This window comes from Calypte anna, chromosome 1 (genome assembly GCF_003957555.1).
Source record: "Calypte anna isolate BGI_N300 chromosome 1, bCalAnn1_v1.p, whole genome shotgun sequence".
Lineage (NCBI taxonomy): Eukaryota > Metazoa > Chordata > Aves > Apodiformes > Trochilidae > Calypte > Calypte anna.
This window is the reverse complement of record NC_044244.1, coordinates 90,173,911-90,187,707: the sequence shown is the minus strand read 5'-3', so window position 1 is coordinate 90,187,707 and position 13,797 is coordinate 90,173,911. Positions and strand designations below refer to the sequence as shown.

Here is a 13,797-nt window from a genome sequence, read left to right as displayed (position 1 = left end):
CCAGTGGTCTGTCCTGGTCCTAGCACTATTCATTATTTCTTTAACTGTTCAGGTGATAAAGTACACTTACAAAATTTGTCAGTGTTGCTCAGCTTACAGATGACACCAAGTTTGTAAGTGTTTTGGCAGAATGGAGTTCAAAAGTAGCTTGGAGAAAGGTCTTGAAATTAATAGAAGAGTCAATGAAGACAAAAGTGTAACGCTACAATTGGGAAGGAAAAAATCAGATTTACAAACACAAAGTGATAAGTAATTGAGTAAGCAGTAAAACTTCAGAATAAGATCTGCACAGTATTGAAGAGTATAAATTGAATGTGTCAGCAAATCTTACCCTGCTGTCCTTGTTACAGGCAGGACATGAGGGTTTATTTTGCTGTCTATTTCTCTAAGCCTTTATTAGACTATGGCAACTAGTTTTGGATGCCTCACTTGGAGAGCCAAAGGTAGGTTAGATTGTCCACAGCAGAACAAGAAAAAAGATTTAGATAATACAATCTTTCAAAAACATTAAAGTGAGTTAGGATTGTTTTACCAAAATGGAGAAAATTGAAGTGTGATGGAACAGTGTTATGATGTGTAGAATAAGAAGACAGTGATCAGTCATCCTTCATTCTGTTCAGAAAAGGAAAGGATATGAGGAAAAATGCTGTGACTGATTTGCCTGTGATTCAGACTGGACCTGGGGGTAATCTTTTGAAAGCTAAGAATATTTATGAGTTGAAATAGCTACCTTAGTGGGTTGTGAAGTCTCCATTTTCTTCTTCAGTCTATCTGTGATGGTCTGGATTTTCCAGAAACTGAAAATGGACAAAGTGAGCTCTGAATCTCTTCCGGTTTTTAATTGTGATGATTTAGGTTTTTGTGGTTTGGGGATTTTTTTGTGTTGGTTTTGGCTGTTGTTTTTTTCTTTAAGGTACCAAGGAAGTACAGGTTGTGTGTCTGTCCTTTTTAAAGCTAATTGCACATTTGGAATATTTGAACCCTGGACCTTTACTGAAACCTGTCAGTAGCCCTGAAGAGTTAACACTTGTAAAGCTTGTTGAAATATGACCACAGAACTGCCCAGAAAAAAGAAACCCAGAGATCATGTCTTATTTTAGAAATGCAAAAATATTCCTTGTGAATACTTCCAAAACCAAATACAGGATACACAGCCTTAGTGGGTGAAGAAAGTGAATATTTTTCTTTGCAAAAAAATCTGAAGAAATAAAGTTGCTATGCTCCTTGAAACCTATAGCCCATCCATCTCTGGAAACTGTCATAATTTTACAAAACTGAAACTATAATACTGTATATGAAGCAAAGCATATTTGATAGCAATTACTTATTTTGTTGAATTTTTTCTAGATGAAAATAACAACTTTATGAAGTTTTTTAAATGTCCTTGCTAAATAACCTAATTAAGATACTGGTAACTCTGCTCTGCAAGGACTTACATAAGCTGTCATATTAGTTAAAATTATTGTTCAAGCCATCATTATAAAAATGTGTTAAAAGCTAGTGGTGTGTTGATGTCCAAATTAAATGAGTCAGAATCTGGAAAAAAATAAAGCTGGCAATAGTTGAGGGTTTTGTTACCAAAAGAAACATGCCCTTCCCTACTGTACTTTTGAACCTGGAAGTGCAGATATTACAACTCCTACCCACCCTGGCTTAAAATGCTGAGTAGTCAGGTTTTTTTCTTTTTCTCTTTTCTTTTTATTTTAGGATCTATGCAAGACAAATTGACCTTTCAGAGCAGTACATTATTCTTTCACTTGTGTCAAAAAAAAAAAAAAAAAGCCAGATAAATGTTATTCTCCCCAAGTTAATATGCCACTGGGAACAGCTTTTTGTGTATAGGGCTCCCTTCAGGACCTACATAAAAGCCCTGTACTAAGATGCTGTGACCTCCAGTGTAAGGGAGAGCTTCCTGATTTCCCCACTCGTTTGACCTCAGGAATCTGTGGCTGATGATACTTTCTCTGTTTGCAGGGATGTGTCCCTGTTGCTTGCCTTTGTGAGTGCCCTGCTTGTGCTTCCTTCGTGGTGGAAGGAATCCTGGTGGCTGCCGTGGGGACTGGTTCTGCTCGGCTATGCAGCCTTTCGGGTGTGGGGCACATGGAGGACAGCCAAGCTGCAAATGTCCCTGCGAAAATACTGTATCCAGCTGGAAGAAACAGTGGCAAATAGCCGAGCTTTTACTAACCTGGTGAGGAAAGCTCTACGACTCATTCAAGAGACTGAAGTAATTTCCAGAGGATTTACCCTGTGAGTCTATATTTCACTTTATTTAATACACAGACTCATTCAAACCAGATGTCTTCTAATATTGTCTTGCTCCATAGCAAGTGGAACCACTGAAAAACAATACTTTAAGCTTTTAGTTTACATAAAATGGTATAATTACCATTCATACTAGAAGTATGAATTCTAACACTCATTGTTAAAAACTTGCATCCTGAAGGAGAACTAAGTGTCACAGAACTCACAAGCCTTTGAAATCTCCTGCTCTGCTATCAATTAAATACATGATGAAATGGATTTTAGTTAACTATTTTGAATAGTCCTTTAGAGGATTCTTTGTTTGAGGATTTTTTGTATCTTATGTTGCCAAATCTATGTAGATAAACTGGCCTACAAGTAATCATTTATTTTAGAAAACAAAGTGACGTGGAAACCATTCTATTTTTATTTAACAAATAACAGTCTGAAGTAATGAGAACACAGCAATCAGCAAGGACCATCAAAGTTCATTTCCCACCTCAAAAAAAGTTTACAATACCTTTTTTGCTTGCATAAAATTGTTGAAATGTTTGGAATCGGAAATTCTTTTCCATTTAAGGGCTGTGAACATGCTGCTGGTTATTTAACTCTTGTAGCTATTTGATAATTTTTGCTTATTTGCCCTGTGTAAGGACATCAAAACATGTTCAGTGTGTGCAATGATCCCAAAGCCAACACACCTGCTTAAGTACACTCTTTGCCTTGTATGCTTTTCCCTCACAGCAGCTTATGGTTAGATATGTACCTGTGCCAGTTAGACTTAAGGTTAAAGGAGGTGGGAAATGCCAACAGCTAAAATCCAGTTGACTTCTTTCTAAAAATAATAAAAAATTGCCCTGCCTGGACTTAGAAATTGTTCGTTCATGCCAGACCAACTGTTCTGTGCTCAGGCACGTGTTTTTACATGCAGGATTGACACTGTAGACTTAACATTTCCAATTAATTTTCTAGCTTGAGATGCCTTCAGTATGCTTCATTGAAGAAATGTTTCATTCTCCCTTTGGAATGCATGAGCGTGTCTTCAGTCTGCCTAGCTATGTGTTTTGGTTTTGGTTTTTTTGCTGAAGAAGCATATAGTTAAGCAATAGCCAGTCTTATCTTTGCAAATGGATTCTTAAAAGGAATTACTGTTAGGGCTTGTCCAAATTACAGATGATAAAAACATTTGGATTTTTTCCTAAGTTTAAGCGAACGAACTTGTGGTCAGTGTCTAAATTTCTGGTTCCTTGTTCTTTTACTACATACCTTAGATAACAGATTAACAAAAAACAGACTGGACTTAAAGCTGACACTTGATCTAATAGCCTCTTAACTTAAAACTTTGGCAAGCTTTTCAAAAGACTTTGGAGTATGGATGGAGTGGGAGAAGTATGACTGTGCCAGCATCCTCACTGGAATAATTGTCCAGCATGAAGAAGTCAGTGCTGTACAGGTTTTGCTTTGGTTTAGCCTGATGGAAGTTCTAACTCCAGAGTGTCCTTCTCTGCATCCACATATGCAAGAGGTGCTGCTACACGAATGAAATGCTTTTCTTAAGATAGCACTTCATGTATGATGAAAAAAAATTAGCTACCCCTTTTTTTTTCCAGAATTTTGCTGTGATAAACTGTAGCAAAACAAAGTTTATGATGTTCTCCTGTAGAACCTTGTCAAAGTCTCAATACTTGTTCAGAAAGACTCATATGGCTATAGAAATGGTAGCATCTAAAAAGTTAGTGAGTGTCTTCTATCATTTACATCCTTGAGGGAATGTGATTTCCAGCAGACAGCACAGCACCCTGTTCAGTGCTGCTGTTTTAATATCCTGCTAGCTCAGCATAGTTTAACTCAGCACATTAACTGTATTATGAATGGAAGGATACTGAAGCTGACATTTAAATAGTCCTGATTTCAGATTTTGGTTATCTGTGTTTAGCTGACGTCTGATACGGCAAGCCCAGGTCCACAGCTTTGGCCTGAGGTCCCATGTGTTCCACTGCTGTTTTTTCTCCCCATTGCACCATCCATTGCTCTGTTCTCACAGACTAATTTACATCTGCTTTGAAATATCTATGCCTTTGCTTTACTCTAGCCTATTTGCCCCTTGTTACTTAGCGTCTGTCTGTCTCTCTAAATGTTAAATTATTCTTTATGAGGTTTTGATCAGTTGTCCACTGGTTTATGACTGTGTGGCAGTGACTGCTAATTTGAAGTACCACTTTGTCTGTATTCCCCTCCCACCAAAAAAAACCCCCACATCAGCCACTTAAGGAAGTAAGAACCCTGTCAGGCCTCTCCTATATTAGCTGCTCTCAAAGGCAACTGGATATTCTGATTTCAGAATGGCCTTCAGAAGTGGTCAGTGCTGCTGTTAGGATTTCAGGTACATCCGTGTGGTACAAGCTGTGCGATGCAGAGATGGGGGAGACCTCCCCAAGGCCACTTGGATTGCTGATATTGTGTAGCCAGGATAAGGGCAGTGTTTTACTCAGGCAGAATGGCAGTAATTCTGTCTAATTGCTTCACCTGCAATTAGACAAATGAAGCCTGATCACGAGTTGCAATCTGGAATTTCCACTGGGTAGTGAAAGTATGTACTCTGTCTTCATAGAATCAATCATAGGACAGCTTGAGTTAGAAGGGACCTTAAAGATCATGTAGTTCCAACCCCCTGCCTGGGCAGGGACACCTCCCACTAGATCTGGTGGCTCAAAGCCCCATCCAACCAGGCCTTGAACACTTCTAGGGAGGGGGCAGCCACAGCTTCTCTGGACAACTTATTCCAGTGTCTCACCACATGTCTTGCACAGTATAAAATGAAAACAGTGGGAATATGTAATGAGAGACTGCAGCAATAACCAGCAAGTAGTTATTTCCTTGTCTGTCACTGAAATAATTAGCTTTTCTCCAAACTGCTCCCTTTCTACTGTATTTTAAACTAGAGTTGAGCTCTACAAGCACATATTGGTGTATGTAGCACAGAACTGCTTTCATGTTGTATTGCAGTAATAGCTTTTATTAATATGTCTGTACAAGTTTGTTAAAAGTTGAGAGCCTATTTAAGAACTGGCTTGTATGAAGAAATAAGTTACTGTTCTTTACAAGTAAAATGGGTTTGGAAGCAGTAGGAAGGAGGAAATTATTTTCCTCCTTAACTTTTTTTTCTTCTTGCTATTTGAGGCTGATACACAAAGCTGATAATATTTTGTAAGTCAAAATACATAGAAGATAAATGGAACGTTAGGAAATGAGGATTATGGCACGTCTGGCACATAGACATTTATAGAAAATTATGCTAATTTAAGATTGCTGGAATAAAGAAGAATTATTTTATAAAGACCACTGAAACAGGCCTTCTCAGAGTAAAGCAAATTGTTTTGCTGAATACTGGCTGAATACATCGCCGTAGCAGAACGTGGATCTTTTTCCCTTTCTTTAGAGTAGAAGAATTTTGCTCTTTTTCTTTGAGCCTCCCTCTGACAATTCACCCAGGGCTTGAATCTACAAACTGGTGTGAGAGTTTATCCATAAACTTTCAGCTGTTACCTTCAAAAGCAGGAGAAACATTACAGATTGGCATGCACTACATTTCATGCTGTGTACTCTAGTGAAGCATATGGCGAGACAAGCATTTTAAATTTATGTTCAGAAATTGCTATTAATACAGTTGCTTTTATTTCATTCAGATTTTGAAGTACATTATGTTACATAGAACATTTTCATATCACATAATCTAATATGGTATGCAGATATTTTAATATTCATTGCAGCTTTTTCAATATACTGCAGTATTTGGTATCAGTCTCCTCATGTTAATCATACTTAACATACTGATACGGGTCCAGCCTGGCTTGCTGGGTTGGCTGCATTGCATTTCATATTTTACAGTGAAGGTGATGAGCTATTTCCCCTTCTGGACAGTGTGCAGCATGGTCCAGCTAAGCACATGCAGTAGGACTGACATTTTTCCAGCAGGGTCACTTCTGCTGGCTTAGTCAGCTCTTTAGTCAGACGGCCCACAGAAATAGTTACCAATGCAGCAGCTCACCTCAGTCTTGCCAGTACCCTGTATGCTTTTTCCTTTTAAGTGACTGGACATGAAATGGCCTCCTCTCCATGCTCTGGGAAAGGTGAGAGCAGAAACAGGCTTCCAGTCCTCAATTAATCCCAATGGATTTTCCTGTTGTCCACACTATGTCCATTCTTGAACTGACTCTCATAAAAACAATCTCAGCAAGTAGAGTGCACCTAGGCTGCTTTTAGCATCTCAGTCATAGGCTTGGCATCAGGCTGTGTATGATATAAATGAACATTAATATTTTTTCCTTTTCTACACAGGCATGTTGAACATTCAACCTGTTCACAATTCGGTTTATTTCCAGATGAGGCAATTTCTTACAGTTCTAAAGACATTCTGAAGTATATTCTATCAGGCAAATGGCAGTTTCTTTTAAATAGTATATTCAAGTGAATATGTAGACACCAAAATATGTTTTCAGATATGCTTGTATAGTTGCATACATTCCAAATGTCTACCTGTCAGACTCCAGCAAACACAGATGTCATTCATTGCATGCTAAAATCTAAACTGTCACTCAAATAATATTTCTGTTGACCTAGAGAAGATTCTCCATGGAGAAGGTTAAAAGAATATAGTGTTTTGCATGAAAAAAAATTATTTAGAAGTACATTTTCCTGTAAAAATTATTTATAGAACAAATTTGCACATAAAGAGGTATATGTTAAATATGTGTTAAAACATTCAACCCCTTACAGTGGGCTTGTGATAACTTTGTATCAGAGATAATCTTTATGGAAAACTTTGGCGAAAAACTCAGGAGTTTTGCTATGGCTCAAATGAGAGTAGAATCAGGTTGGCTATTGACAAATCCTGGCTGCTTATTTACAATTATAATTAAGTATATCATTGATGTAATGGGTTCTCTCTTTATTTGCTCTCATAGTTACCGAGCGGTTTGGATAAGTTTTTAAAGTTGTGGAATAAGAAATCTGATGTTCTGTCTTTTAAAAATACTTTAGGACATCTGTACAGTTGTATCACATTTTACTTTTCAAGTTTGCTTGACAGGGTCAGTGCTGCTTGCCCACTTACTAAAGCTGGACAGCATCCTAGTCAGCAGCTGATCGGGCTCCGGAAAGCCGTCTATCGATCGGTCAGAGCCAACTTCCGAGCTTCAAGACTGGCTACTCTGTACATGCTGAAAAAATATCCTTTTTTGTAAAAACCCACGGGTTCAGGTATTCCTGCTGGTAAGGTTGCAACTGGTTCGAGTTAGTGCTTCTAGAAACATAGAGTAGCTCGTTGCGTATCTAAACAAGGTAAAGAAAAGGTAGCACAGGGAATTGGGGCTTGTGATTTATTTCGAATGTTCTTCAAAGTTTTGTCTTTTTGTGTGCCATAAGATGGTGCACAAAAAGCATTGTCCCACTTACTGACATCCATGCCTTTGGTGTAAATACAAGTAATGCGTGTCAGAGTATTTTGCATTTTGTTTTGTAATTCCTCCTTGCCATCCTTTTCCTTTGCACTAAAATGCCCTCTCTTCTGGCAGTATGGCCCTTCATATTCAAAGGTAAGTTGGCTTCCTGTTTCAGACAAGTGTGAAACTCTTATTATATAAATTAGCCAAAAGGCACATTAAAAAGTGAGGAGTTCCTAGTCTGAATCAAAGCAGAACATTTTCTTCAGATTCCATTTTGTGAAGCATCACCCGTATTTCTTCAGTGAACCGCATGCTTTCTTTAAGGGTGTTGGAATTTCAAAGTTTGTTGTACTTACTGTACTATATAGGAAATAACATCTTCACCCTGTATTGTAGTAAAAAATAAACCAGGTATGTTCCTGATCTGAAAGAAGCATGTGCAGAAACAAAAGCTGGTGGCAGTGCAACTGTTAAGAACCTGACATGGCAAATTACTTCTTTTGTCTTCCTAGAACATAATGTTTGGCTTACATACCTTGCTTGGCAAATGGATGAATATATTGAGTGCTGATGACATGTGACAGAGGCACGCACAAAGCTATGAGTGTGTGCATTCACTTTGAAGAAAATGGGGATTTGTTTGAAAAATAATCACTTGTGTAGGGTTAGGGATCCTCATTCTGGGCTTAAGGCTTGGCTCTTGGCTCTGAGGAATGAGGTGTATCTGCTGCGTAAAGAAAGGAAATGATGCTATGAATGGTTCAGACATATTAATAAGAGCAACTGATACCTAGCTTGGAAATAGTCAAGAATCAGTTCTAAGGACAAGTGAAGGTATCTGAAAAATGGGATCAGCTGACATAGACTTCCTAAATATTCTCTAGCATGAAGAAAGTAAATCCAGCAGCGGTTGTGACGGGTGTGTAGGTTGTTGTGGTGGCTGGGGAGGTAAGAGCTTCAAGGAATATTGGTGAGTATTGGACTGTCCACTAGTTTTGTAACTACTAATCTTAAGGAATGGCTTTTAAACTAAGAAAATGGGAGAAGAAAGTCTGTTGATTACTTGGGCTAATTTGGCATTGAGTTTTGTCTTTGAAAGATATGTAGGATAGAAATTCCATTATACCAAATTATGCAGATATCACAGTAACAAGGGCCAGCAGAAACAAATACCCAGAAATGTACTGCAGCCACATGTGTATAGGCTCCTGATAAATGGAAAGAGAAGCATTTTTTTGTGGAGCATAGTGGCAAAAACAGTGGCAGGATGTGAGCTGAGATGCAGGCTGGGCCAACTTGGCAGTTCATGAAAATGGAAAGCAAGGAATTTAAATGGAAGGAAGGTGTGTAAATGATTCTTCTTCCCCACTAGGACATTTAAGAGCAGCTTTAAGGTAGTTCCAAGTTATCTTGGTTTGATTTTGTCCTTACGTATCACAACTGCCTGAAAATGTTACATGTATTACACACGGGCATTGATGGCAAGGAGCATCTTTCAAATAGATTCCACTGCTGGAGGGGCCAAAGATTCCTTCATGTCAAAAGCATTCACAGCTGCCACTTGTGACAACTTTAATGCCCCTGTCTGTCATCAGATTATTAGCACAAATCTGGCCTACAGTAAGAAGGAGGAACTGGAGAGATAAAATAAAGGAGTGAGGTGATAAAGTGAAGGAAAGGAATGTTGATGAAAAGAACTTCCATGCAAAGTCTGACTTTTACAGTTCTCTTTTTGTAAGCTCTGTTATGCACAAAATTAGAGGATACTCTCAATTTAAACTCCACTAGGTTATCAGAGTATGGACTAATGAATTATGGATTGAAATTTGCTGCTTCTGAGAATTGTGAGACATGAATCCAGTAGCACCATTAGTAATTTACATTGGCAACAGCAAAACAAAATGTTTTTTTAAGAGAAAATGAATATTCAAGAAACGTTTCTAATATTTCACATCTGTGTTAATATTAAAAAGTGACATTAAAATGCTGTTGAAATAAATATACTTACATAATATTGCTTAAATAAACATTTTTTTGTTTATTTGATAATGCTTGGTGTATTTGTAGCAAAGCAGATGTTTCTTTTTAGTTAGCCAAGTAAAAAACTGAATAATTTGTGCTTCTAACAGTCTTCAGTAGGAATTTAATATGTGAAACACTTCCTAGTCTCAAGGAGAACAAAATTTTAATCTCTTCCAGCTAATAAGCTTAGTTCCATTTTAACTGATATCTGTTCATTCTGTAGAGCCATTTTGCTCCTAAAAGAATAGGGAGCAGTATTTCTTTAAGAGAGTGAGCAAATATATAGGAGAGGAACTGCTTTAACCCATGGATTGTGCATTTCATGGAAACATTGATGTGTGTATAAATGAGAAATAAATTTTCATATTGCAGTTTGCTTTCCATGGTTGGTGGTATCCAGAGATCTTTCTGTGTGAAGCCCAGTTTTCAAAATAAGGTTCTGGTCTGTTTATGGGCTTCCTGATTAGTAGTGTTGGTATAAAAGGATAATAGTATGCCCTATTTTCCTTTATCCTTGTGTTTGCTACAATAAACCTGGAATTTTGAGGTTGAAATTTATGATGCACTGAAAATAATTGTTGCTTTATGGCTATGGAAATAAAGAGCTCAGATATGTCTTATTACATATAATGGTTAAGGTAATATAGAAAATTATGTTAAATTTACTAATGTAGTAAAGGATACATTTAGATGCAAGTTAAGCTTTCATTTAAAAAATTCTTTACAAAATTCTTATATATTCAGAACTTACTAGAAATACCTGTAGCTGAATTATTTTTCAGGCTTACTACGTCTGAATATCCTTTTCAAAGATAACTTCCAACAAGATCAATTTACTCATGGCTTACTGGCTTCCTTGTATAGCAACTGTTTTCTAAGACAGGTATGCATGGGTGTGATATTAAGTCAAAAAAGCGTTCAGAAATAAGCAAAATCTATTTCCACGGAGCAGTTTTTCCCAGAAAATGTCATGTCAGTGAATGATGTTGTATGGACATATGTTTGAGCTAAGTCCTACTGTGAATTTTTGCTCTTACATTGTTTTAAGGCTAAACCCTCAAAACTATACAGGTAAATAAATAAATATTTAATCTTTAAAATAGGTTTAGATTCTTATCTCATGTTGTCAACAAATTAAAACTGCAAAGGTTATTGTTGCTTAATTTTACACTGTCTTGAGAGATCTTTTTCTTAGTAATCTTAAGTATGTTGCTAAACCTATGCTTCAATATATTGGACTATTTCTGAGATAGGCATCAAATTCGTGCTTCAAATCAGTAAGACTCATCCTATTTGAAGTCAAAGGGAAGCTGCTTTGAACTTAAGTTACTTGCTGTATGGTTTACTTCAAGAAAGACAAGGAAGAAAATGTACTTGACAGGCTGAGCTGATAACTGAGCTGAGTCTTAAAAACTGGCTAACTGTAGATATAAATGAGTGACTAAGTAAATTAGTAAACACATTTTAATTGTTAAGGGATATATTGATCTGCCCTAATCTATTAAGATTCTATAACCATCAGTACTATTTCTCCTACCAAAATACTTGCAGCAAATCAGACTGTTATAGTAATGTATATCTCAGATGTGTTAGAGGGAAATGTGTCTGATGAACCTGTTACAGGGATTTAAAAATCCTAATTCACAGCTTTATATAAATTTAAACTGCATAGACCTGATAGGTTATCGTGAGTCACTTCAGTAAGACTCCAAGTTCAGTAATGCTTGTGCCTAGTGTGCTTCCTTTCTGAACAGACAACTGCCTTCAGTAGAATAAATTAATACCATCCTAATTAAAATTTGTTCACATGGAAAATAGAACAAATACACAACTACACATCAGCCTTATTTCAAACTTCTGTATCAAACTTGACTGACCAATAGTATTTCATGAGATGGAAAGTCATATTCCTTATGACCTGAATTTCAATCTCTTCTGGTGTTACCATCCTCATCCCATGTGCTCCACCTGCTGGGCATCAGGTTAACTTAGAATAGCCACGGTGTTTATGTGTGGAAGGCAGCAGCTGGTGACAACAAAATATTGTGTTTCTGAGTGATTCCTATTGCAGGTTTTCATCTGCATTCCTACTTCTGAAGCACACACACTCTTCCTTCCTGGACTCAGGAGAGAAATTAGGGAGAAATGTAGTTGGTTTTTAGAGCCTGGACACTTAGTATTGCTAGTTCCTGGGCCACAGAAATTTTATTTTATTTTATGCACTGTTCTTCTACTCAAGTGGTAAAAAGTTTCTTGAGCAAGTGCTTCCAGTCAAGTGCTTTATGTGCCCCATGAGGTGAAAGTGTTCAGTTTGTAAATCAAAATATATAGGAAAGAAACATTTAAGTTTTTGTTTTCAGGAGTGCTTCCCAAATATTTCTGTTATGTAGTTCTGCAGAAGAAATGTGTTTAGGATCACAAACAGTTTTTTGTGACTAGGTTACTATCCAAGATGTGCACAAATCTTGAAGTGTTCCTCCTTCCCTTCCCCCAGCATGAAGTTACTCTAAAATTAGTGCTACTTTAAAACAAGTGCTGCTTAGTCTATGGATTAATTTTATCTGTCTTCTAGTAGAGTTTATATTGTACTTTCTTCCTACTTTTTAAGCATTTCTGAGGACTGGAAATATACATTTGCACGCTCAGCATTTAAATATGCTGAATAGTTTTGGTAGATAACAGTTTGCCACTGTTCCTGCCCAGATCAGGGTGGCTTTACAGAGATGTAATCAATAAAATTAATGGTGTAACAACTGGGGAGCTCCTGTTCTTCTCACTGTTACCTGTCAAAGAGCAGCTATTGCAGAGATCTCTGAAAAGTCCCTCCAAAGACAGAATTCACAGGGAGTTCTCATTGTTCTGAGTTCAATCTATAACAAAGGCTATCTTTGAAAACTTAAACATTGCACAAGAGTTGTTCTCCTCTTTCCTCTTGAATGTATGATTTCCATTGTAAGACTGACATGAGCTACTTTTTGGAAACTTAACATTTTCAGGCAAGATATTTTCCTCACTTGAAAGGGATGCAGATATTCTTTATCACTCCGTTTTGCTTCTTTTTATGTGTTAATATTTAGACATAGGTGTTTTGTCAACCTCTCATCCTTCTAAGACTTTTTAATACTTGTGCTCTGGACTAAGGACTGCAAAATACACAATTAAGCAGGATTCAGGTGGGTTTGAGTGGAATTTATGCACTTCCCAACAAATTACAAGACAAAAGAAGCCTTTTTAGGTGTAGTGGTTTTTTTTTTCCCTTTCCTGTGTGTTTCATGCAAAAGCTGCTTTGTTAAACACCTTAACTCCAGCTAAACCTACCCTCTGAACTCTGAGAGTGACAATGTGACCAGCTACATCTGTGTAGTCCCCTTCAAGGAGCTGGGTCTGGGGCTGAGTGAAGAGCAGGTCTCTGAGGAGGAGGCACACAACCTCACCGATGGCTTCAGCTTGCCTGCACTCAAGGTATCCTCATGCATCATGAAAATCTGTTTTCAGTTGTCATGAACCCTTGTGGCTTGTACATAGAGGCCTGTAGTAACATGGTCAACTGAGGGGAAGATGTAATCAGTCTTATATTATGTGTTTCTACATTTATTGGCATTTAGATGGTTTCCTTTTGCATGTAGTTGAGGGAAAGCTGCACAATACATGAGGATTTTCTTCTGCAAAACATGTAAATTCATTCAATTCACTGTTTTATAATCAGCTTGATCAAACTGCTTTTTAAACATGATTCTTCTGCTCTGTGATTTCCCTTGATCCCAGCTGAATAAAATAATTTCCAGATTTGCACTTATATCTTTCTTAGCTAATCTTTCAACTTGAATAAAAAGAGAGACATCCGAAAATATAATGAGCTGTAATTGCCAAAGGGAATAGATGCATCAAGTTAGACTGAGGGGCAGAAATCATAAGCTTGGACCCCTGCTGCCATGAGCTAGTGTAATTCTTTGATCTTAGAAAAAAAATTGAAACAGAACAGAATGACAACCATATAATGGCCTTTTTATCTATTTTGTTTTGAGATGTTAACTATGTTTAATTTGCATGAGTCAATGTTTGCAATGGGAAAGAAGATATAATTTGA

The 13,797-nt window shown here is 37.2% G+C and overlaps 1 protein-coding gene across 1 annotated transcript in view; it reads left to right on the top strand.

The window, feature by feature from the left end:
* VEZT (vezatin, adherens junctions transmembrane protein) overlaps positions 1-13,797 on the top strand; it is a 56,072-nt gene that overhangs the window by 25,797 nt on the left and 16,478 nt on the right. The window contains exons 5-7 of the mRNA XM_030445337.1: positions 1,975-2,250; positions 7,322-7,471; positions 13,025-13,172. Of these exons, the coding sequence (XP_030301197.1) occupies positions 1,975-2,250; positions 7,322-7,471; positions 13,025-13,172 (574 nt within the window). The remainder of the gene's footprint in view (positions 1-1,974; positions 2,251-7,321; positions 7,472-13,024; positions 13,173-13,797) is intronic.